Raw genomic sequence first — 27710 nt, forward strand, 5'->3', positions numbered from 1 at the left:
CATCTTGCGAAGGTTACCTGCCATTCGGCACGGTTTGGCCTCGACGGAAGCCTCTCGAAATCTAATGATACGTTGCGCATTCATCTCGCGGAAATCACCGGTCATTGTGAGGCAGCTCGAGATGCGGTGCCGAGTCACATAAAGGCGATATTGCAGGTCTCGGGGGCTGACAAAAGTTGCGTAGCAACGGCAAGACTTCGATATATTAATCTTCCGTGAATTTTCGTTTATAGCTTCTGATATTACACGAGCCGTTTATCTTCCCGTATAAAATCGATTTTTGAACACGTCGAATTTAATCCCTACCGTAGAAATATCCCAGCTTGATAAACGTAATATATGCGAAATTATATCCATTGTTGGAAAAATGAGAATTATAGTTTCTTTTGACAGGAAAACGATATTTACTTGAATTGATTCCGTGTAATATAAATGCCAGAAAAACGTTATCAGATGTTTTAACCTAGATTGTAAACCTAGATTGTAATTTATTGTAGTACGCGCAGTATGGTATGATGTTAAAAACAGTCTGATAGGAGTTTTGATAGAATCGCGTTAAATGGGCGCATCTCGCGAATGGCTAAATTGCCGAATTGTCCGTTTGTCAAGTGGATAAATCGTTCAGTTAGATAATATCGCCGAACGGGGACAAATTGGCAAACATGTTACGTCGGAAAAAAAATCGTATTTCCCGAAACGTCGGGAATATTGCCGGGGGAACTGAGAGAAATCAACAAAAATTGGCACTGCCGGGAAAAGCCGAGGGGAAAATCGAGGGCCTACACGAGTGGCGTTATGTAAAACACGATGGCGCGTAAACGTCGAACTTTGCTCGTACTAATAAAATGTAAAACGTCCCGCAGGAGCGCTCGCGGTTCGCGGTCGGCAAAAAAAAATTTGCTTATCAACTTTTAATAAAACAGCCGTTGTTGCATAATTCACGCGCTAATTTATGGCGTACGTACCCTCGTACATAGTCTCGTTAAAGGAAGGCAATCCTCCCCTTCGTGTCGTTCCGCATCAGCGCATATCGCTCTGTTTAATCGCCCAACGCGCGGGATCGCGAAACCAGGAGTACTTTCCAATTCGGCGATTATTTGGACGGGTCCCCGGGTCAAAGGTTTCGTTGTTTGCTTGCCCGTTTAGCCCGCCGGTGCCTTCGTAATCGCGTGGGTAATGTTTGCCGAGGGTGCCGGCGGACATGTAACCCCGGACACCTCTTGATTAGCAAACATGCATATTTTATCCGCGGCGACGCTCGCGCTCAGATAACGCGCGCTGTCCGTATCAATTATTCGCCCTCCTCCCTTCCCCTCCTTCATTTGTCTTTTTCTCTTCCTCTTCCCTTCCTCTTTTCGAAATTCGATGCGACTTTCTCTCTCTCTAATGGGAACGAGGTTTTAATTGAAATGTAATCCCAATTAAAACGAATCCGCAATTCTCGACGCACGAGTGCGTGTAATCACGTTAGCGAAATGAAATGTCCACTCGAGCACGAGTACGTGGCTGTTGCCGAGAGAGCGAGCAGTTTTGCGAACGGTAATCGGACCGCCCTATTCCTTTTTTGAGAGTGTGAGCAAGTTTTTTTTTCACAATATATGGATTATCATTATTGCATTTATGATGCGCTCTTCAGGTTTCGTAATAAAACGATCAATTTCTGACACACTTAATATCTAAATAAAAATCTATAAAATCGATATAAAAATCTAAAAACGAATTTGAAAAAATATTGCGAAATTATCCATGGGTCGAAAATATATCTGATAATCAAAATATTTCACGAACGTGCAACATTAAAATATCTGATTGAAATATTAACAGTGTTAAAATAATTTTAAATATAAGAGTAAATCTAAAAAATTGTTCATTATTATATTATTTAATGGAAAATAAGTACTTGTTTATATTTTATAAATTTAATTATAATAATCTCAGAGTAGAGATCTTTTTGTTAAATAATAATTTACGCGCGCTTTATTCACTTTCTCAATATATTTATTCAGTTTCTTTATCCATAACGACTTATCATTCTACGCAATTCAAATTTATAGTCTTATATCTGGCATGTGACTCGCACTGTATATATACAATAATTTTCTCAAAACATCATGTAACAATATTACACACGCGCCCTTAATCCTTAAATATATACTTCCTTCTTTTATTTCTAAACGAGACTTATATAGGATTTGCATTTTTTATCGACGCGATACCTTCATCCTGGTTACTCGTATTCATCTGCCGCAAGTTCTAATCGATCTCGATCCAGTAGAAAAACGCTACTCATTCGTATATGTTGCAACATATGCTTCGGTAAATATCGAAAAACACTTTACATCGAGAAGCTTAAATAATATTATGTGAACAGAATTAAGTGTACATATTGTCGAGCAGTTTTATTTCCGGTTAAACTTTTAACAAAGTGAACCTAATTTCTCCGGATGCGCAATGAGAGTGCAGAATACTGACGACTTTGACAGCTCGTTACATTAGCAATAATGTTAACGGTGCGATTTTATTCACTAATTTATTACTCGGTAGCATTATTAACTATTCTCTTATTTAAGCTATCTTTGTATTAAATTAAACGTGCCGTCGCTTTTCTTTTCTCCAGCACTTTTACAAATACTTTCCATATTTCACAGGCATCTGAAACTACTTTCGGATTTCGTGAATTCAATCATGATAACCAAAACGAAGTAATACTATAATTTTTATTAGCAGTTAAGTTTAAGGGTATAACATATCTGTTATATACCGACCATTGAAAAGAGATATTGCATATAATTTATATAGTACGCGTTAAATTAAATTAAATATTATTATATACAATGAAAATAATCAATTGTACAATATCAAAAGAATTTTACAAATATGTTTTTTTTGCTGGAAGTTTTTTTTATCAACAGCTTCATACATTTTTTCTTTATCAATAATTTTCTTATATCGCAATTGAGGTATTATTGGATAAAATGCACATGGAAAATGTATGAGCTTTCGTACGAGATGGTATATTTTTAAGAAATTAATAACGAATGAGTTTGAAGATTTTTATATATGATTTTTCAAGTAATTTCTGAATTTGATGCATTAATTTTAATTTTTTAATATATAAAAGAATGCGAAATATGTAAATTTTTGTTAAATTATTAAAAAAAGAAAGCGAGAGACAAAGTTTACTAAAAGAATGTACTTAATTTAACAATTGAATTTGTAATATTTTATGTTAACATGTTAACATCTTGTATCGTTCTCTAAACTATCACAGATGATTGAAATATTCTAATATAGGCTAATCGTAAGCTATGACGAATACCTGGCGCGTTGATGCGTAAATTGTATGAAAACGGATGAATTACAACGACCTCTCTTTGCATACTGTAAGTTACAAAAGCATCTTATGTTCAAGAGTAGGCTGTTAAATTTAATTAATTAAATAGATAAGAAACGTTCAAATCGTTAAAACAGAAAACTGTCCCATGCGAGTCCCTTAATGCGATTAGCTTTATTTATTATATATATAGAATTGAAGCCATTTTCTGTGAGCAAGAATTTAAAATCAGCAACAGCTTCACATTTAAACTGCAGCTTGTTCAAGCAATCTGATTTTTAATATCGCGCACAATAATATGAATATTTCTTATTAGAAACATCTAAAAATACTACTTTTATATTTTTTTTATAAAAAGATTTTGAGAAGAAAGAGAGAGAAAGAACTTTGTCATTTGTATAACATATAATCAATAGTTGAAATTATACATGTATATGTATATACAATACAATCTCTCCGTCTCTCCTTTACATCTAATTTATAGTGCATAATTCGCTTAGAGCTATATAGATCCATATGATAAATTTGCCCAAACATACGAACAAATTAAGCTTTATATTGACAAATCTTATAAATTTATGTCGTGCGTATATCGCTTTTTCAAAATTCATACTGTACTTCATTTGCGTAGCAATAAAAATTAGCAGTAGTTTAGTAAGAATTAAAAGATACGAGAAAGACATTTCGTAAAATTGTCTTATTTTTCTTCATTAACTTAAGCTCTGAGAATATCGTGATCGGTTTGGAAAGCATCTCTCGTAGAAAATTTTGACATAGTTTAAAACTGGAGGGAATCGAAGATATTTAATTATAAATTTAACGATTGCATCATGCGAGCGTTGCAAATGCTGTAATCTATATTTCTTTCAAACTTTTTTTAAATAACAATCTGAGTGAATACGATTATTCGAATGTCTGTGAAGCGCACGTTAATGACGGAATAAAGGATCGAAAGCGAGAGACACGTGCGGCCGAATATGGGGATTGAATTTATCATTAATCTGCTTTATCCGAATTTGCTATTTTGTAATCGCGTCAATAACGCACGACGTATTATTTCAGCAATATTCCCAAATTTAATTGCATTCATGGAGATATTATTTCGCACTTGTCGCGATTATGATATAACGCGCGCGCGCGCGCAATCTCCGCGTTTTAATTTTTATATTATTACCGATTATTAATTTTCGTCACGTCTGATTTTCCTCAAAATAAATTTGTGTGCCATTGAAAAAAAAATTTACTTGTAATTCAGAATTATACATTTGATCGAGCACTGAAAACTTTACACGACTTCAATTTTTTTAATCACCTTAAAACTACGTTACGACTAATCAAGCTTATATTATTTAATTTGTTTAACAATGTCGGGCATTACAATTTAGGATTACTTAGGCGACAATTTTCTTAGGCCCACTTTGTTAAATTCGGGAAATCGATACGCGACTCACTGAAACGCATCTGGCATGCGTAAAGTATATAAGAATGTATCGAAACACGATTGACTAGCAAACATAGATATTCCTTTTCGTAATAGCGTATCAGCTCACGTGCGAACTTTCGCGTTGGTCGAAAGCTCCATTGCTTCGACAAGTCACTGAGCACTACGATTTTTTCAGTTGATCGAAATCGGAGCTCTTCGGCGAATATAGACCCAACTTCAGCGTCAATTCTTTAGGTTTTCTTGTATTATTTCTAACGGGAAATGGACTGAAATGTGTCTTCGGAGTAGTATCAACGTTCTCATCGTCTCTATTCGCGTTTTCCTCCATGCTACCGAGGCTCAGCGTTGACTTTTTATAACAATTCGATCCCTGACTCGTTAAATCTCCATACTTGCTAACGTTTATTTTACTCGGGGATTCTGGATGCAAGGCAGGCCTTTTCGCTTCATTTGCCAGACTCGGTGATAATTGCGGGGTATAATGATTTGGGCTAGAAGAGAAATATTGATCTCTGTATTGACGACTGGGCGATAACATATTGTAGTCGCGATGTCTCGTTGACAAGTATGAACCGATATCCGGCTCTACCACAACGTGCGGTAACGTGTCTAATGGTTTGTCGTAATCCATGTTTCTGATGTGGGAATATTCCTTTGGCGATAAGGTACTGTACTTATGACGGAGAAAATCCGACTTATCGCTAGGGTAGTCGATATCCTCGATATCCAAACACTTTTCCTCCTTGGTGATACATTTCGTTGGCGTAAGCGCTTTATTATTACCTTTACCGTAGTAAGAACTCGTTACGTTTGAGGAAAACATCGGCTTGTCATCCTGAATGGCTGCATATTCGCCGCCAGTCGGTTTCGGCGAATCATCATCGTATCTCAAGCGAAACTCCAGAACTTCCTTGGATAACATCGGATTCTTCAGGTGCAGATCATAAGACTCGATGGGGATTCTTGATTTGGGCTCCATGTACTCGAACGAATCATCTGGTTTATCGTATGCGATATAAGGATTGTCTCGCGGCGATGGCCTGCTCGGGAAGTCGAAGCTCTTGTAAGGTTCGTAAGTTTTCTTGAGCGGCGTAATATCGAACGGGCTTGTATCTGACATGTATCTCGTCGCGGGCGATACTTCCGGATAAGACAATGTATCGGGAATGTACCCAATAGGAGATAATCGTTTCGGTGATATTTTCAGAGGCGTTTCCGGCAGCATCTGCGCGCTCGAGATCTTGTTGAGCTTCTGCAGCTCTCTGTAAATGTCTATGTCGCTCTTGGGCGACATGTTTTTTTCGTATTTCAACGTCGCGAACGGGAATTTTTCCGGCTGTATCGCAGCTTCGTGCGTTAATTCCAAGTCGCTCCTGGTCTCGATGGAATCGTTAGAGGATTTATAAGAAAATACGTTGGTCGAAATGCTGGTGAGATCGAGGCTCTCCATCTCGCTTATGTTCTGGCTAGAGGAGCCTTTCTCCAAATTAATCATGCTCGGTGGAGACTCGTCCTCGTAGTTCGCAAGTAGCTTAGAGAGTTCCTCGTTTATTTTATGATCTATGAACGCCTCCCGTGTATTTAAATATTCGTGCGATATGATCTCATCTACACCTAAATGATCGATTTGTTCCGTCTCATCAATAAGGGAAAGCTTTGATAATTCTTCGTTGATCTTCGCATCGAACTCTGAGACGCTGGTGGCGCTCATGTTGTCGAAGTCTTTGAAATTTATCCGAGCTAATTCCTCGTTTATCTCGTGCTCGTTCAATCCCATTTTTTCGAGAATCGGACTGAATATTTTGGAAATTTCCTCATTTATTGGACTGATGGTGATTTCCTTGGATATCTCCTCCAGATCTGGTAGACGTTTCTTCGCCTGGCAAGCCAGTATCTTGTGCAATATTGCCGAGTTTTCTTGAATAATTTTCAACGCCCTGTCGCTACTTCTGCGTCCGTTATCGCTCTTCTTACGCGGCTTTACTTTCGTCCATACACCGACTTTCGATTCTCTGCCATCGTCCGTATCGCTGTTATTCTTGTTACACGCTATGCTCTTCAATATACTGTCGCTATTCTCATCGATATTGATTTTAGGATACACTACGTAAGTTTTTCTACCCTCGCTCGTTATATTTATATCCGGGATTTCTAGTCGCCGTTTCGAGAAACCGCTCGCTGAATTGCTGAAAGTGTCCTGCCGTCTCGCCTCTAAACTTTTCATATTCTCCCAGATATCACTCGATTTCTTCGTCAGCAGATTAGTATCAGACGAGCCATCGCTAAGAGCCTTTGCTTCCAAGTGCTTCATGTCTTCTAAGATATCGCTAGATCTTTTCTTTGCCATAGTCGTGCTGAATTCATCGGTCGAGATTGAAGATTTCAAATCGGTATATCTCCTCTCTAGACTGCTAGAGCTCCTCTCGGTCAGTCGCGATCGATCTCTACGTCTGTAATTGTAATTCAGATAATGCTTGTCGAACTTCTCATTCGGCAATTGAGGCACTATATCCTTTTCAGAGAGCGGATCGTCCGTATTGTCATCAACGAAATCTCCGCACTTGCGATGCGACTCGTCGTCGATCGATTCGTAAGAGCTCAAATCAGCTTGGCTCTTTTCTCTCGACGTGTAACTCGCGTTCAGCTCTGTATTCAGATTGAATTGCTGTCTAACAAACAGATCGTTTCTCTCGGACATTCTCTCAGAAATTTCGCTTCCTTTAGTTTCGATCGATTTGGTCGGGATATCTAATTTCGCTTGATATCCAGAGGACTTGCCCGAGTCCTTCGAGGTGATTGATTTTTGATCGGGCGACGTTTCGGCGCTATCTTCGTTGCATCTTCGTTTGCCTGCACCATATGGTGACGGTGTTTTCTGATTAGGATTCGCGATAGGATAAAACGGCGAGGTAGCAGAGCTTAAATCGATTGGTGAATCCGACACGTTATCCTGACCTCGTTTACCATAATTTGAGGTATACTTTATGGAGTTGGCACTTACGGGCGATTGCAGATCGGAACTGAACGACCTCTCGGAAGACTTAATTTTACTCGGACTGTACGAGTCGCTGGAGCTGCTGATCACCAATTTCGGACTCGTCTCGGACTTATTTCTCAGGGAATCCGTACTGATCGGAGTTGACGGGCTCGATTTCTCGTATGACATTTTCTTCGTAATCGGTCTCGGATTGTCGTGCGCATGAAGAACGAGAGTCTTGGAATCTGAGCTGATGGACGAACAAGCCGATTTGTCTATCGTGAAGTCACGAGAATCCGATCTGATTGGTGTTCTCGGACTCACTGTCAAACTCGAGGGTTTCGAATCGGGGCCCATTGTCTCTCCGGAGCTAAACGACTTTGTGCTTTCTGGAGATTTCGAGCTTTTCTTCAAATCGGAATACGATTTAATTTCTTGCTTGTCACTAAAATCATCTTTCTTTAAAGTCGCTTCAGGATTTGTCAGATTTCCCACGTTTACTGCAACGTTATATATTTCAGGTGATAATTTCGTCAATTTGTCATCCATTGTTATCGGAGAAATTGGGAGATGACCTACAATGTATCTCTTGGAATAAAAAGATCGAGATTCTGTTGCGACATCTAAAATTCTGCTACTTGCAACATCCATGTCGTCCGAATCATTCGAATCGTTATTGCTTTTAGGATCCGGATAAATTCTGCTGGAAAATCTCAAGGTGGATTCGAAAGGTTTGTCGTTAGTGTCTAAAGACGTGATAAATTTATCGTAATTTCTATCCAAAGAGATGCTTGTTTGGTCTTTTAAATTATCTCGCAATGTATTCGCAGAGAATTCCATTATGTCCGTCTTAAGGCCTGTGTCACTGCTAGTTTGAACAATTTCTTCCTTTTCTTCTATATTTTTCAATCGATCCACTTTGTGCATTAGACTATCATCCGTCTTCTCCTCGATGAGATTAGACTTGAGGTTTAAATAATCGTAATTATTCACAGTCTTCAACGATGAATTCGTCACATCCTCGCTCGTATAATCGACAAGATCCTTAGATTCCGTTTTCCTCGCCTCCGATATCTTGATCGAATAATCACTCGTCAACAATAGCTCGTCGTTGTCGCGCACGCTTAATATCTGAGGAACTGTCTGGTTATTGTCATCCTCCGCCGAGAGTCTTCGTATTTGATCGGTGATCTTGGCGATCGAAATTTTAGTCAAGGACGACGATTTATCGCTGCGTTCGTTTCCGAGAATCGGATCCGTCTGTGGTTCCTTGACCATTATCGTCGATTCGCTCTTAATGTACGAACGCGCAGGTGTGCTCGCCGAGGTCGATGAACCTTCGACGCAAGCATGCTTTTCGTCATCGGTGGCCATGACGTAAGAGTCGGACGCTGACGTAAGTTCCTCGCTATCGACGTCGCTCAGGCGATCCGGCTCGTCGCACAACTCCGTTGACGTGCTGTCACTATCGCTATCAGCGGCACACCGGCTGGGCGACGTCACAGATGACGTTTCTGGAGGCGATTGTAAAAATGCTGTGCCAAAGGCATCGGCATCTGTAACATAAAATAGAGAATATCAATAAATTGTTTATACGAGTAATGACATTAAAATAACAATTAATCTCGAGAAGCAAGATAGCAATTAATATCATAAATGAAAATTACTAATCAACAGAAGTAAATAACATTCTGTTGTTTGAAATGTTATATTTGTTAAATATTAATCTTGACTCGTGCTTGAAAGAAAATAATTGGCGATGGAATGATGACTTGGCAAGAGAAAGCATAGAACTGGATGTTGACCCTATCTGCCACACCTGCATCAATACTAATACTTGCTAGTATCGAGCGTGAAACAGGTGGTTGATTGTATAGGGAATTGGAGATTCGACGGTTGATAAGCGGTGCAACATCGACGAATCTCGCTACTGGTAGATAGTAGTTCTACCTTACTTTCTGTTGGTCACACTTGCCATGAGTAGATATAATAAATGATATCATACGTCCAATATAAGTTATTCTTAATGTTGTGATATTTATAATATATAGTTGAGATTCTGTCCTTATTTCCATAAACTAAAATTTAAATTAAAATAATACGTACATAAAATTGATTATTCAATTATTAAAGATGCGTTTTTGTTATTATTGATTTATAACATTCTTTTTATATTATATTTTTTTTGAAAAATTAATTTTTTAATCATTATTTACACATTTATAATTATTTATCTGTTTATATTACATTATACATTTGATATTATAAATGATTTCTACCCATATTCAAAAAATAGCTCGCACTCTTTTTTTTACATCTTGTTTTTAATGTTAAAAATATTTTTATAATATTTTAAAATCTTTTTTTCGTATTTTACAAATTGTTTTTTATTCCAATGATTGTTTGACAATTGATTGCACTTACCACCAGCGTCGCCGGCTCTTTGTTTCGGCCTTTTCGCATCTTTCCAATGAAGCGTAACACCTTGTCTATCCCTGCGACTTTTTGGGCTATGAAGGACCGTCGGCCGTAACTTTGATGTGGCAGTGGCAGACGGCAGGCTCAATGGTCGATTTTTTCCACTTACGAGAGCATTTTTGCCCACTAATAGATGATTCATGGCTGTAGAAGTGGGCGGAGGTACCATGGTTTGTCTTGCACACGCGGCTGCATCAGAATATGAGAAATCAGTTAGAATAAAGATGATGCTTATTAAGATTTTGCTACCAGGCAAGATTGATTGAAATATAATCTTAATAATATCAAAATATTTTTGAATATGAATGCATTGTATCATTCTCTCTCTTTCTCTTTTTTGTTATATAAGATAATATTTTTTGGTATTGCATTTTGATATCATATTTTCTTCATTGTTATATCTATTTTAAAAGAAGATACTATTACAGGACAGAATTATTAGAGAATTTATAAAATATATGTTACTTTCTCTCATATTTTTATTTTATATATTTATTATAAATTATACTTTCGTATTTTTTAATAGTTATATGCTTCTATTGTAGTGTTCGGATTAAGAAATAATTATAAAAATATTGTTACTTTTCTTACAAATTTCATTGTTATATTTTCTTGAATATATTTCCAATGAATCTATTTCTAACTTTTACTTTGGAAAATTTCGTCTTATATTCTTTATACGAAAACTTTAATTTTGCTTGAAGGTTTATGTCAATTGAACATTATTGATCATATAAATTTTATTCGCTCGTTAAAAAGCTGCACCAAGTGGCTACTTTAAAAGTTGAAGCGAATCAAGCAGGCTTGCCATGCTTTCTTCGTGATAGGTCACATGTCGCGAAAGGTCAAGACGTTATTATCGTATATTTCTATCCGGATGGAAATATGATGATAGTATCCAACCGTAAACACGCGCGAACATGAGTTCGGCTTCATTCATGAATATGGAATGACTAAGCTACAGTGGCAAGCAGAACGATAGTAAGCATCGTAATGAATCGTGCTGCTCATAAAGCTTTAGTAATACGTATCGTCAAATCTACATATGCGGTTGTTCCAATCAAAAGATAAAACACTTTAGTAACATGTATCGTCAAACCTACGTATGCGTTTCAATCAAAAGATACAACGTGAGCAACACGCTATATAATTTTCGCCAACGCTCTATTCTTATATAATTTTGAATAATATGGATAATAGAGAAATTATTATGTTAATATTAATATGCATGCATATTGCATATTACGCACAAGCGTTGTTGAATATTATTAGTTGTTGAATTGTTGTTGAATATTATTAGTTTATAACAGAATGTTCATATACGCTGATGTTCGATGAAACAAAAATTTATGCAATGTATAATTTTTATTAGAAATTAAGAAAAATTACAAAACAAAATTTCAAAACTGTATTTTTGCGCATTTTTCTCTTTTGGAATATTTAAATCTCTCTTAGCTTTTATGTAACGTTTATATCATTACCAGAAAGAATTATGTGTGCTTGCCGTTGCCGTTCTCGCAGTTTTGCGTACTGTTGCTTCAATGTACTAATATCGAGAGCAAGGCGGTCTCGATCACTGCTGGGTGCAATCGCTTGTAATGCTCCTATTGTCGAAGGTATACGATCTGGAATTGATCATTTTTTTTTAAGGAGCAGTAGGTGTTTTACAGTGTGATATTTTAATCTTTTTCTCATATAAAATATGCTTGATAGCAATTTAAAACAATAACTGCATTAATCTATTATTAAAATAATATTTCATTATTTTATGTTAATATTTATTATTTATAATAATATTTAAAATAATTCACAAGACACTGGAATTTGATTGGCGTATTATTCTCCAAGGTGAAAAAAATATATTAAGTTTTCTCAAAGATTTAGAAAGCTAAAAAATCTATATTTGAAAATATGAAAAGATGAATATATAAAAATATGAAAAATGAAAATATGAAAAAATTATATTTTATGTTAAAGCATGTGTGTGTGTGTGTGTGTTTTATGGAGATTTATAAAAATGAATTCAATGTATACAGCTAATTTACAGATTTTATAGATAGATAAAATAGCCAGTATAACTAGAAAAGCGATAAACATATGTGTGTATAAACATATGTGTGTGACGCTGTTGTGTTTCTGATTTTAACAAAGTTGAAGCATCTACGGAAATTATTAACGATAAACACCTTTTTTTATACGTTGTGCCATGTTGAACATGGCAGCCGTTACAGCCACTCTCTCATCCTCTTCCGCCTCGCTGTCATCATCGTCACTCAGTCTGCGCGCCCACGGGGTGATATTGTATCGGTGTTTGTCTCTCAAACTTGCTACACCTTGCAACGGTCCCATGCTAACGATGTTCTGTCGAGAAACAATTCGCAAATTATATTATTTACAAGATGTCAAATAGAATTTGCAATGTAATTGCTAATGAATAATATAATTGCAAGAAAAGCTCTAAGCTATGTGCTTTAAGCGATATGCAATTTTCCATACTAGATTACATCATCATTATTAAATACTGCGTAAATAACTGCCTTGCACCTTTATGAGATTGTTTGTGTCGGTAAATTCTAGCATTTCTCTCGTAAGTACTCCCATTATGCTGTAGAATTCGTCCGCTGATGTTACGGTCATTATGCGACTGCAGAAATAATTAATTATTTCACACTTATCCATCGCATATAATCATTCGAGAAATAATAGTACTCCGTAATTTCTGTCATGTGTAATTTTGATAATCGATTTAATTCGAATCTCAAACTTACTTCGAAAGGCCTTCCCAGATAGCGAGTGCCGTTCTAAGGAGCACTTCGTTACCTTCGAGAAATATCAGATCCCAAACACGAAGCACTGCTTCCTGCGGTAAGCAATGGCAGAAAAGCGTAAGGAACCATTGCATAGTGAACACATTCGTGAGCGGCGGTTCATAGCTATTTCCTGAAAAGTAAGATTATCTATCATTTATAACAATTAAGAGAAGGAAGATAAAAGCAATAAAGTCAAATTAAATTAAATTATATATTTCGATATTTTTGCAATTGCGATAAACTTACATCTTTCATGATCTGACCGATTTTCGTTAGATAAAAAATTAATTTAATTAATGATGTCTCATTTACAGACTAACGTAAAAAATGGAAATTTAATTTATTATATAATTTACTTAAATTTATTATATAATTTATTATATAATTTAATATTAATTTATATTATTTAATAATAATTTATTATTTAATATTATCATAAGCGCTATATAAACTTTCTATCAAGAGAATAAAAACATTTCACACGTTGTTCAACGAAGATATATATATACCTCCACCTTTTCGACAATATTAGTATAATATATCTCGCAGTGACACGTCTTTGTATTTTTTGCACTTATTCGCAGAGAATTTTATCTCTTTGTTTTATCAGCCCAACTCACCCGTCGCTTTATCCTTCGCGTCGCTCTGAAGTGCCTCGAGGTGCTTGGACAACTTTGGCAGCCTCGAGCGCAGAAGATCCCGAAATACGGCCATATCCACCGAGAGGCCGCGCAAATTATCGGCGAAATAGCCTTCCGGTAAAACGCCTTCTATCAGATATATCATCACCTTTACGGCCGACGATTCCGCGCGATCCATCACTTGCAGGACGAGGGCGGCCAGAACGTTTAGACCCTGGCAATAGCCAACGGATTTGTTCCAACGGGCGAAACCAAGCAGAACTCGACGAAGCACCGCTTGATTGTCCCGGCCGGCGGCACCGCAGAACAGACTGCAGCCTGTCCTATGCAGATCCTACGAATCGTAATGTCTTTAACACCGATGAATTAATTGAAGATGATTGCTTTGATACTTCGCGCCTCAGCCTTAAATGAACAGAAATCAATGTGATTTCTCAGCAAAGTTAATTTTCTATAATTTATCTCTGCCTTTTGATTAAATTTTTCAAAAATTTGAAAAATATTAAATACATATAAAATATTGAATGAATAATTAATCTATTAATCTCGTTGATCTGAGAAAACTAATGAGCAAGGCTTGAAAAGCGAGTGGCGACGAAAATCTTGACTAAGATTAACGTGATGAATTTAATTACATTAATTACAAAAGTAACCGGTAATATTTACTCGTTATAGTGATGAACGATCCGAGCTTAATTTGACATAATTAATAGTAGTTAGAGCATCACCCAATCTATAAATGACACGAACCTGACGCGATCAAATAGATATCAAATTGCACAAGATTTTATTTTTAGAACGACAACTCACTTTAATTTAGCACGTTGATTTTAATTCGCGTAATGACGGCAATCAATTTTTCCTAGGTTCATGCACTTTATTTCATTTAGTATCGGTTGAAATATTTTTGCGCTACAAAATTATGTTTGTAGCTCGATGTCTCATGCCAAGTATTGTAAGGTACATCGAAGTTAATGTACCGCTATCTCAGTAAATGCGCCGAGATGCTCGTTCGGAGATACTCTCGCAGAATTAATCAGGTCGCCGTCATTCATTTTGAAGATGGCATGACAAACTGAGCACGTCTGCCAGACAATATCATCAAAAGATAAAATACCTACTGAAACTCACAATATTTGCATAATCGAGTTTCTTTTTAATTTGAATAATCGTTAAAAAATTTTAAGAACGGAATGAAAGACGCGAGTGATATATTGGATGGCCCAACGTTCATGCAACTAACGTTAACATTTGTCAAAATATTGCGAAAGTAGAGTAGTTTCGTGCAAATTCTAGCAAAGGCAATCATTTACATCGAAGTTTCTACACAGATACGCCAACGCCTCTGGCGTACTTAGACAATATCTTATCGCCTACCTACCTTCACGATTTGTATGCCGAGCTCTTCGTCGTCAGGATTACTCCACTCATTGAAACAAATTTTCTCAGCCTGCTTCCAATCCACGCCGTGTTTTTCCAGATGACGTTCCGCCAACGTCAACCATAACTACCAGAAGATATCAGTTTATTTTTTGTCGATTTGTAGCAACAGGTATTTTAAATTTTTATGTATTTTTAGGAACGCTTTCTTTTTACACAAGTTCTTTATAGAGATAAATTGCTCACCCTTTTCCGAAATTCTGGTGGTATTCCTCCCTGTAACTTGGCAACCATCTTCATGGCGTCTAGCCATTGTGTAATTTCTCCTGGCTGTGGACTCAAACTGAATCTCATTTTCGTATCTTCGACTGAAATTTAGAGAGAAATTTATAATATATTTTTTTATCATAATATAATAATCTATTATTAAATTTTAACAGCGCACAGTGTTTTCGAATTACTTTTTTGCATTAACAATAAGCCATCGGTATATTTAAAGAAAATATTATCTTACACTGTACAACGCAAGCAAAAAAGCGATTGCTTATTTAAATCAAAACTACAAAAAGCTTCATTCACACAAACACGTGAATTGTTTTCTAGCGTTAGATTCGGGTAATTTGAATATTTTACTATCGAAATTATGTAATGGTCACTCTGTCGTCCCGTTTGACTAAATATGAACGACCACGAACGACTGACGAAGTCGCGAAGTGAAGCAAGCTCGATCGCCTTTAACATTTAATGGAAGGGTCGTCGCATAATCGTTTCCATGACAACCACGGTTGAAGGATTGCCGGAATAGTTTGAGTAGAAATAATCCTGTAGAAATTCTGCAGGATACCAGACTAGTTATTCATTCGTTCATGCACCGGCAAAACTCCATGTGTGTTGGACGTATATCGAAAGTATTCAATTTCCATGCGGATGGATCGGTGCAGCAATATTGCTTATTGTCATCTCGCAACATTTACGAACGAACGAGCACGGCTCGATTACGATGGGATTCTATCAATGGCTGAATAAACCACGTCAGATATACGCGCTGAAGTGTGAAATCAATATAATTTCTACTATTGTAACAATTTGTATTTTCTATTGTATTGTATTGTTTTTTTTGCAATATCGAAGGTATTTCGCGAGAATTTTTAGATTGCTACGTAGATTACTTTCTATTTTTTTATTACTCTGTTTATTGCTCCACTACGAATATTTTTCTACTGAAAACGGCACGAAATAAAAATAAAAGTAAAAAAAACTTGCTACGTGTTACTATAATAAAATGAACGTTAATAGACGTTTTTTTGTATCTTTTGCACAAACTTTGCTCAAAATTTTTGCTGTAACATCGAGTCAAATGTATGCTGCTTGTAATTCATGGTTGAAGTGGCTTGCAAATTACAGATAAAGACATGGTTACACCGCTATAAATTTTACTACCACTATGAAGTAGCGTCGGAATACAAAGCGCGTCGAGTTAGTCACAAATTAAATTGTGCCATGCACTAAATTTTATGGATACTCTAGCGTTGACAAACATAGAACATTTTAACTTGAAATGCGAATTGTGTGTGTGCGTTTCGTATGGAAATTGCGACAAACATATGTGTGTTGGTGCAGTTTATTTTGATAATTTATATATTTGTATTTATATATTTCTATTTATATTTGTATATCAATAAATAAGTAGATTTGCTCTACGATAATTTCATATGTATACTTATGTATTGTCTATGTAAAATTTCGATTTTAAATAACATTTATAATTAATTAATATTCATAACAAAGATATGATTTTATCTTATAAGTATTTTAACGCTAAACTTTTTAATTAAACAAGAATTTTCGTTTATGCAATACATTTTTTATTTGTCTCATATTTTGAATTTTCATATAAAGTTATCATGCTTTTAGATTTACTTAAATGGCAATGAATGAAATGAGCTCTTTTAATTACTTTATGTTATATATTTGGAAATAAGAAGACTTTAATATTTATGACTGAAAGAGCAGGTTAAGCTATAATGCAGCTACATAATACTCTCTAGTAGTATATTAAGTTAACGTGTGTTATAGCACTCGGATGTGTAGTTGATGCTCTCGCAGCATATTTGACGGAATTTAATCTATCAACGTTTAGCTCTCTCTCTCACGAGCTAATGTGTGTGTATGCGGTTTACAAAGCTAATTACATGCTATGTAATTAGCTACGTGCTACGTGCGACATGAGAAGACATTAACATGCGAGATGGATTTACAGAAACTGCCGTTTCACCTTCCAGCTCTTCGTATCTCGAGGCAGAGCCGGTAGCATACGCGGCACCGGACGCGAGGTTTTTGAGGGAGTTGAAAAATCCGTTCATTCTCCAATTAGAAGCGCCACTCTCTCTTCTTCATCTTTTCACTTTCATCTCTTCTGTCTCTTATTATATCGCGCCCACGATGCTCTCAACCGTTCTCGTGATTCATGATCGGCCGTCCGTCGGTTTACTCTAGCGATACTCTTTTTATTCCTAACGTATCGCGATGCTCCTTTCGAACGTGCGATATTTTTACTATAGCTCTGAAAAGCCGATCGATCCGCTGACTTAACCGCGTATAGAAATATCATACTGTGTTTAGCAAAAACAAATTTTCTTGATATTAAATTAACGTGACGATTTTTGAGAATTTTGATTAATATATTATTTAATATGTATATTGTTAAATTTTAATTTATAAAAGAGAGAGAGAGATAGAGAGACAGAAATAAAACCACTAATTGCAGTAATAATGAACAATAATAATAGCAATAATAATGATAATAATAATGATATAATAATAATAATAATAATAATAATGATAATAATGAGCAATAATAATAGCAATAATGAACAATAATAATTGATATCTAATTTAAATATGATTTGGTTATAATAGATTGATAAAAATGCTATTAAACATTATATAATTCTGATAATATTAATATATAATACATTAATTAAACTTTAATATATTTTATATAAAATATCACATATAACATAAAATATAATTTAATTATTATCGCTAGCTTTATATCAAATAAAATTCGTCCCTCCGGACAATAAATTGAATGTGGAAATATTCCTTCTCACATTATTTCTATGTCATCTGTATACATCTGTACCACCTGTTACAAGCATCACAATGTATTATATTATATATGAATGTAATACATACGTCTGTATAGATGGGAGATGTTTTTGTGTAATTTCATTTTAGATATCGAATACATATTTGTTAATTATATTGCATTAATTTTGAAATATATTTAATGCATTTATTCAGCATATAATAAACATAAAAACCTTGCACTAGTTTGTTGACGAGAAGTCGAGATAACCATGATAAGAGCGGCGAAAGCCGATAACAAAATCGATTTTTACTTCACCAGCGGGCTGATGAAACCGATAAAATGTTCGAGTAATTAATCCGATCACGATTGATCGATTACAATGCAATTAAAAAGAGGTATGCGGTACTTAAATTTATATTCAGCCGTTTATCTTGCATTCCTTTTGCTATGTAAAATTATCAGGTACATTTTAACTAGTCATCAAATATCAAGAAACTAGAAATTAGCTTACGAGAATTATTGAAGATTGATGAAAAAAGAAAATTATAAGAGAAATATTGAGGTTTTCGATGGAATCGCGAGTTATATGTCGATAAAAATAAGCCGCTTGTGCGTGCAACGTAAGCGGGAGAGTGAGAAGCGTGCATGTTTCAAATCAGTCACGGTTGTCAACTGTGATTTTACACTTTGAGTGACTTCCTCTTTAAATGGCCTAAAAATAGATATTAAACCGATAAATCCAGCAATTAGAATTTTTCATCATTACAAAATATCACATTTATCTATTTATTTATTTATTTTGAAGCAAAACGAAGCACAAACATTGAGATACTGTTTTATGCTTAATTTATTAATTTATTGCCAGCTTTTTTTTTGATGATTTCGTATTTTCTTGACGAAATGCCAAAAACTCGTGGCAATTTGTTTATATCCCACGAATATTCGACATCAGTCAAAACACAATCTGATGTCTTTATATGCAAATATGTGGAGCAAATTAAAAATTGAAAAAGAATCAATATTGATTTTTAAATGAAACAAATTTTAAATGAACAAATTATTTGTATTAATTTGGATTGGATGACATTTTACAGAAAGAAGACAATCTACATAAGAAATTTAAAAGTGAAGCAAATCATTATTATAATAATTTAATTTTCTATGTTTATTTTATGCTTTATAATATAATATGAAGATTTTAGTGATCAGTGTTTTTTGTTAACAATTTAATTTTAATTTAATCTATTAATTTAAATTTAATACATTTTATTTTTAGTTATTCTTTCTCTCTTTCTCTTTCTCTCTCTCTCTCTCTCTCTCTCTCTCTCTCTATTTCCCTCTCTCTTTCTCTTTCTATTCTTTTTTATTATTTCCTTTTTCTTTTATTTCTTCGAAACCTGAACCTAGATTATTCTAGAAATCATACGAGCAGTTTTATTATTCACACGAGATTGACGTAATATGCGACACATAAATTTTCTCATTAAATGCACGTATTCGTGAAACGAGCGTGACTTATACGTGCACCCTGTTCGAACTGCATCAATCGCGACTTTGGTCCATCGGTTGATCAAGACAGTTGACATACTTACTCGCGGCAGAGGACATTAAATAAACGCGGTGCTTTGACACTTTGACATAACGAAAGTAACACGTTGTCGGATCGTACCATCTTTACTGTGAGAATTGACAGCGCGCTATCGGACGATCGTCGATTATGCAGCACGACACTATCTTGATATACATTGATACGCACACACTGTGACGCCACGAATGCACCACGAGCGAACGACCTCGACGTGCATATCTGTCTCTCGCGAAACGATTTTACGAAAGCACCGGAAACGCGAACGGGCACTTGGTGCACGCGTCTCTTATGTCAGCCGGGTCGTACTCGATGGACCCGCAAAATTCGCGTCGTCGCCGTCGCGACGACGCTCCGACAGCTGTCCCAAGTATCTGGAGGAGCGTCTTCGTGCGACGAATGCGTCGAGTCAGCTGAACGGCCACGGATAGAAACGACATGTGCGCGCGCACGAACCCCGCGGTGGAACGACGAGACGAGGGGGTGCTGCCACGAGGGGTGGCTGCCTCCTCGTGGAATCCTGCAGTAGGCACTACCACCGTTGTTCCACGAATCGCCGTTCCAACCCCGTAGCGAGAGTGGTGCCACTCCCGTCAACACGCACGCGCCCCGTGCGATTTCCCACAGCGTGCGTTCCTTCACCCCCGTGCATCTGATCGGCTCAAGAAGAATACGCTTGAGACTGCTCTTTGATTCGAATGCGTCGAATACATCTCAAAGACTTATCGAGAAAATCCGACTTTTTTCTAAATATATATTTCGCGCAGGATCATTTACTTCCTTCTTTTACGAAAAGTTTACTTTTTTGTAAAATGTTAATTAAGTTTTTAGTAAGACGGAAAGTCTTAACTTCTATAATTATTTAAAACTTATTCATAATTTGTTATTTTTTTATTTATTGTATTTTAGATAATTGATAATAACATCAAACGATAAGCATCAAATGATATCTAAGAAATATAATTTTTTTTTTTTGTTAAGAAACAGTATCATTATTCTGGTTGACAGTTGAATGACATATCTAAAGCACTAAAGTTTAGCAAGTGCGTGCGCTTAATTATATTTTGAAAGAGTTATAACATACTCGCAGTAATATACAATTCACAATTATATGTCGTAATAAATATCAACATACAATGTAGCGAATGATACAAGGGTAATTAAATTTCTATTATGCTGAATAATTCATCCATAAAAAATTAATGGCTTCAGACTTCGATTAAGTGGAGCAGCTTAATGCCAGTTTATTTAATGCGTAGTCCCTCGCGAAGAGGATTATTAGATCAAGCGAACATGAGGACTATATCTTCAAGGTTTCATGTTATTATACAAACTTTATTATATATTCATATTGCTCATATGCAAAAGCATGCATCTTTGGGATGAGTTATTTCACAAAATGTAATATAACATTTGCTTATGTTAATTACAATTGTGAAATAAACTGAGAAACTTTTTCATGATAAAATTAATCACTATAAATAAAAATTTCTGACATACAATTATATCTAAGTTTGTCTAGTTTTTATTTAAAATTCGTAAAATTACTAATTTTAACTTTTCATTTATCAATTTCTGAAAGAACAGAGTTTATTGTTAGAAACAAGGTAGTTTATTAATGTGAATATTTGCGGGTTAACGATTGACGTCTTCATTGATTTCATCCCTTTGTAGGTCACTCAAAATAGTTAGCATTGTTACGAGAAATCGAAGGATGTATATCTATTGATTCGTATATCTCTTTGATTGATATTCGCATAAACGCAAATTTTTACATTTTTGAATAGAATAAACATTTGCTTTTTATCATTAACATAATATTTTTATTTTATGACCGATACTATCGGAATATTTATTATTTATGCGAATCTTGAATCGATAAATCATCGAAATTTGTGATGTTGATTCAACCCAATTCCATGCAGAATGTTGAGTTTCTGTTTATTAATAACATGCAGTTGCTAACCAATAATCAACGAATAGATTTCAATGCACACTGATAGAAGCCATAATTTTGCGCTTGAGATTACAATTCTTTACTAAAGCGGAATAATAGAATGATACAGGAACTTGTTTCATAAGCAGTGTATCTACGACTATATTTTAGAATGTAAAGAAACTTTTACGTTACATCAGTTTAATTACGCGTCTTTATTAATTTTTCTTGAAGACATAATTAACACAAGTAATTTAAAAATCCTTAAAAAATTCATATTTTTTTATTGTGACTATTTCGAATTTACTTTCTTTTGCTACACTTTAAAAACACAATTTTTTTATTACACACACATATATAATATTGTATGAAACTTTTTATGTAAATAATCATGACCAATTATATCTAGCGTCACAAGCGTTATATTATGGAAAATGCGATTCAAATAATCCATAATAATCGTTTTGAACATCAGGAAGTTCCCGTATCGTGTAGTTCATTACATGCTCATTTGGTACACGAACGGAGGTGCGCTTCCGGCGTTACTGGGTTAATGGCACGGAAAGAAAGTTCACAGATAATATTTGCGCGTTGGACCGAGGTATCGAATCTATCTTATTCGGTATAAAAATAGTAGGTTCAAAAATACGTGAGATCAATAAATCACGGACGATACCAGGGCGATATAAAGAAACTGTATCATTCGTCGTAAATAATCATTCGTTATAAATGTTTCGTCGATGTTTGGATTCGTTAAATATGATAGAAGATTTTAAATGAGATACGATTAGGATGTTTTCATTTTCTCTTTATCAAAAATCAATAATAAAATTATACAAATGGCAAAATAAGTATAAAATTCAAGAACAAATATATAACTCTTTTTTATCAAGTTGATTTAAAAAAATTTATCGAAATAATAATAATTATATATTTTTATCAAAAATCAATAATAAAATTATACAAATGACAAAATAAACATAAAATTCAAGAACAAATACGACTTTTTGTCATCAAATTGATTTAAAAAAATTTATCTAAATAATAGTAATTATATATTTGCAACATCTGTTGATTATTATACATATAATTAATATGAATAAAATTCCGAGAAACTCGGTAGAGAATTTTTTCTATAGAATTTTTTCTAAAACTTTTTGTCAAATTATAGGCACATACATATATTTGGGCGAAAAGTTTAAGACAAAATTGATCCTTTATGCGCAAAAATGCGCGCATTCTTCATCTCGAAGTTCATACTTCGAGTTCATCGCGCCGGTAAGAATCGACACGAGAAAAGTTGCGCATATATCCTCCGCCGGCGCGAGCGCAACAGCACCTGAACAGAAACTTTATCAATGACGCCACGTCGGAACTTCTCGTACACGTGGAGCATGCGTACTTCGCTTCGGCGGAGAGACGCGGCAAAGTCTAATTATTGATCACCGCATCGTCGCATATGAAAGCTCGTTTCTTCGCGGCAACGGCAACTTGACGCCACGATTTCTTCGCGACGCCCAGACAAACCCCCGAGAACAGAGTCTCGATAGAGCCGGTATATTACGCTGAATTTTTATAAATTAAATTCTTCACACGACATTCATCATCGACAATAGTTAGAATGTAATATGAGGGTACGAAAGAATTTTTGTCGCGTATATTATTATGTCGCGAAATAGAGCTTCGATGAGAGGATAAAATGTTGCTTTAAGAGTTAAATATTGATAATATTCTTAATCGTATCTTTTAAAATTAAATGGAGACTTAATGAGAATTTCAATCGCGTGAAAATTTATTCTATATTTAAATATACGAATTTTGTACTTTATTCTAAGGAGTAAAGTTAAGAAACAGGAAATACCCAAGTTTCTCTTTAATCTTCTAAAATCTGGAATTACGTTTGTGTGCCATGGCAATGTTTTTGTATTTTTTAACAGTTCTTATAGGATATTTCCGACTCGAAATATGGAGTAAGTTTCTTTTCCCAGAACTACCATTTGCGCGGTACTTTATAAATTTGTAATGGAAGGCAATATCTTTAAGAAACATCGAGAGTATTTCAACAATTTCGGAGAAAATACTGTGCACCAAAAATCCTTGAACAAAACGGTACTAATAATGTTATAAGCAGATGATCTCCTCTTTGTTAAAATGTCTTGTGGAACAAGATACGAATAATTATATGAAGAAAGATACTTTATATCTCCTTTTGTTCGTAAATATGATGATGATTTTTAAGACACATTAATTAAATAATAATGAGATCGAGTAAGTTAAAGATTAATATTGATAATAAATTATTATTAATTGAATTTTGAATTATTCTTTAGAGTTATACACATGTGACAAGAAATTTTATGTTATGAAATTTAAATGCTCGCGATAGGCATTGCATATTAAATATAGTTGCTTTCATGCATTAACGCAAAATATATTTAAAAAGAAATATTTACTTACATCGCTTAGCGCTGTGTGCTTGCAAATAAGCCGTAATAATATCGTACTGTTTATCACGTTTAGCAATAAGATAATCCTTTCGGCGCAGCTGACGAACAAGTAACCCGCCTGTGTGAATGATGTGCTCATGTAGAGTCACAAGCAGGATCTGCAATTCATCCTTTCCTACACATAGAATTATTTTCTTTGGTGTATGATATTTATTTTTGATAAAATATTATTTTTATATATTTTTTTAGAGATTAAAATTGAATATCATTAAACAAACGCCAACAATTCAAAGAGTGTAGCAGTATAATTTAATAACGTTCTTGTTATTTTTGCTTTTGTTTTTTTCGCAAACGCAAAAAACGTATAGTAAGCCTTCGCTTTTCTCGTTATTGTGTCGTTTAGCTGGAACGCGAAATTTAATTCGAAAATCTTGAAAACGCGGAAAATACAGAAACATGCATATTGCGCGAACGCATCAAATGATTGTACATGTTATATCGCGATAACCGTTTGCATTATTCATAAAATTGAAAGTTGTACAATGTCTTGAAAAATCTTTGAAAGAAATTTGCAAGATAATATAGTCGAGATAATATAGTGAATAATGATGTTATTGGAAAAAAAGTGAAAGAAGAAATATGTAAGACAATATTCTGCATTTCTCTTCTTTGTCATTATAATGTATTATTTTATAAAACGTAATTTTTTATCGTAAAATATTATATTGCAACTGTTTGAAAGAAAAGTATTGTAGCTGATTTAATTGAAAGAGAAATCAGATTCATGTTATATTTTATCATAAATATGCATAATATTGATTTTTGATATATATTATAATATCAAGTGAATGGAGGCTCTTTCAATCGCGAATAAAAAATCAAAGAGCGTTACATCAAGCTGTCGCTTCTATTGTTATATAATATACGTAATGAAAAGAGGTTTCGAGTAGCTTTCAGTTTTGAGAAGATTCAGTGTCTTTATTAAATTCATTTATATAGATGTAAATAATAATAAAAATAAAAATTCAGATCTTTTATATCTACAAAAGACGCTTTGTAAGTAATAAGATTCATTCTGCATTTTAGAAAATTCCAAATGCTACCTATATGTTTCATATGAAATGATTTAATATATATATATTTTTTTGTTTGTTTAGCATATTAAGTAATAATAAATTTAAAATTTAATTTTTGTAATAAAAAATATTTTCATTTTATACTGTGATATTCAAGAGCACTGGCAATAACGATTGCGTTATTTATTATCAGGAATTTCAATTATCAAGATGCGAGCTTGCATGCGCCTGTATTTTTCCTCGACGCCTATTTATTCCACTCATATTGAATTGTCTTACTTTTCAATAGCAGACGAGCTTTCTGCAGATATTGATGTTGCGGACGTGGTTTCAAGGACGATGCCGTTGATTCGCTTTCTGAACGTCCCCTGTCGCCCATCGGAATGCCATAAATGTCCAACAATAGTTGATCCACTAATGAAGTAATCACAATTTCTTTCTGCAGCGGCGAACAACGCAAAGGTGGCGGATATACCTAACATATAATCTCGATGTATTGGAAATGTTTCTTCTTGGAAAATTAATGTAGAAGGGAGATTAATATAGAGCGGTACTGTTAATGAAAAGAAAAATAACTCATTTTACATAGTAATGATGTGATTATTTCTACTCCTGGTGAAGCTATTATATCAAGTTTCGTGTTATAAGTATTATATATCTTAACTTTACACTGCCTATCTATCTTATGTAATCGTGAGATAGAATTTTAAAGAGCGAAAGTATTTAAAAAATAAAAAAAAATATAGGTATTTTATTGCAAAATACATCTGTCAAAAAAGTCTATATGTTTATTAATAACGAATAAATTTAGAAAACTTCTCAAGGAAGTTAAATCAATTTAAAGTAGATACACACTTTAACTCCTACGACTTCGCATGCTAATGTCTAAGTCAACATTCTCAAACAAGAACAAGTAGATATCTATTCAAACTAAATCCGTCTATATCGCAGGTTTGCAATCTCCCTGACGAGGAGATCGATTGATCTCGAATCGCATTGTGCGAACGTTTACCTTGGGCCTTTTGGCGACCGTGTCGTGATTGCCAGCATTTTCATAATTAAACGGGATCACGCTCGGTTCATCCCCCATAGACTTGCTGTGCCTTTGCCAGGACGATTTCGCGACAGCAGCACTTCTTGCAGGCCATTTGCTATTCAGTTTCATGAAATCCGGTCCGTCCAGGGTTCGTTGTATCAGATTGCGCCTTCGTCTACTGTATTCCGATAGAAAAGCGTAATCGTCCGATTGGCAACCCGGATCCCGCGTCTGATGAGTGACGTAGACATCGCCAAATACCCGCTCATTCTCCACCGCGACGCATTTTACGCGGTAACTAATTTCTGCGTACTTTCTTAGCGGCATCACGTTGCAGCTCGTGATCATTGCTGAAGATTCTGCTACGTTTTGTATCGAATATATATACATATATCGATTCCACTGATCGCCGTCATTCGAATTTCAAGTTTCCTGCATCGCCATCGTCACATTGGTGAACTTTCCTGCATCGTGCGCCATAAAGCGCATTCGATCAATCTCCGGTTGCCTTTGTATGTCGCCGTGTTTTCCACAAGTTTAACTTTCACGTAACAGAAAAGCAGTTTGCAACGACATGCTTAATGTTGCCAATCATCGATATGCTCCTATTAATTCACATTTACAATAGTAAATCAGGTTATATGGTTAGATACGACTTTAATTGCCGAGAATTTATATTTTTAAGATCCTGTCTTTATTTCAGACATGGATTCAAGATTCTTTTGAAGCAATTTGCCATTATTTGATGATAAGCATCATCAATCCATCTTTGTAATCTTTGTAAATGATAGTTATATAATGTATTTGCAAATGACAGTTACGCAATTGCGTATCGAAAGAATCATATGAAGTGTGAAACATAAAAAAATTCGTGAAGACAGAAATAATTGGAGATATTATACATTACACACAATTGCAATCGCATATACAATAACCTTGAGACTAACTGCAGGATATGAGGCAATATACAGATAATGATAATTTCTTTGTATGCCACTTATTTATTATTATGAAATATTTGTCGTTTTTTTTCCATACATATACTTTGCCAAATTTGGATATGTTAGAAATTATTTAAGCAGCAAAAGAAAATATCAATATATTTTTATAAATTGCTCTTGAAAAACTTTAATCGATAATACTTATCATTATCAAATTGTGACAAGTTTTATCGAACATAATTTTATCTTAGTCTCTCGAATCTACAAGATAAAAATGAAATTTTTAAAAATACACTGCTTATATTGTGTATATATGTGATACATAAATATTGTTATGCGATAAAATAACAAGAAATAAAATAATTTTGTAAGGTTTAATTACATTATATAATTTTATTGATGAGCAGATTAACTTTTTGCTTCATTGAGAACAATTTATGTGGCATATTGTTTATTCTATTTTTTAATATATTCTATATTTAGTTTAATATTTAATGACACTTATAGTCACTATAGTTATAAAACACAGCA

The 27710-nt window shown here is 34.6% G+C and overlaps 2 protein-coding genes across 7 annotated transcripts in view; one reads left to right on the plus strand and one right to left on the minus strand.

Annotated features, from left to right (window-relative positions):
• Timp (Tissue inhibitor of metalloproteases) overlaps window positions 1-27710 on the plus strand; it is a 79585-nt gene that overhangs the window by 4582 nt on the left and 47293 nt on the right. The gene's annotated exons all lie outside the window — the stretch shown is intronic.
• LOC145974425 (uncharacterized) lies at window positions 1989-27703 on the minus strand. 6 transcript variants are annotated; one of them, XM_083104260.1, is made up of 13 exons: window positions 27562-27703; window positions 26215-26843; window positions 25482-25677; window positions 24137-24301; window positions 15311-15432; window positions 15066-15191; window positions 13664-14018; window positions 13002-13173; window positions 12778-12877; window positions 12420-12594; window positions 11715-11858; window positions 10180-10422; window positions 1989-9311 (listed from the first exon to the last, which is right to left on the minus strand). In XM_083104260.1, the coding sequence occupies exons 2-13, from the start codon at window positions 26626-26628 to the stop codon at window positions 4939-4941; spliced, it is 6585 nt and encodes a 2194-aa protein (XP_082960386.1). In that variant the 5' UTR covers window positions 26629-26843; window positions 27562-27703; the 3' UTR covers window positions 1989-4938. The 6 variants fall into 6 exon arrangements, with proteins under 6 accessions (XP_082960386.1, XP_082960385.1, XP_082960388.1 ...); XM_083104259.1 differs by lacking the exon at window positions 27562-27703 and having other exon boundaries at window positions 26215-27078; XM_083104262.1 differs by lacking the exons at window positions 24137-24301; window positions 25482-25677; window positions 26215-26843; window positions 27562-27703 and adding exons at window positions 17340-17627; window positions 19828-20260.

This window comes from Camponotus vicinus, unplaced genomic scaffold, assembly GCF_025532165.1.
Source record: "Camponotus vicinus isolate PSW18456_S1 unplaced genomic scaffold, iyCamVici1.0 SCAF_7, whole genome shotgun sequence".
NCBI lineage: Eukaryota > Metazoa > Arthropoda > Insecta > Hymenoptera > Formicidae > Camponotus > Camponotus vicinus.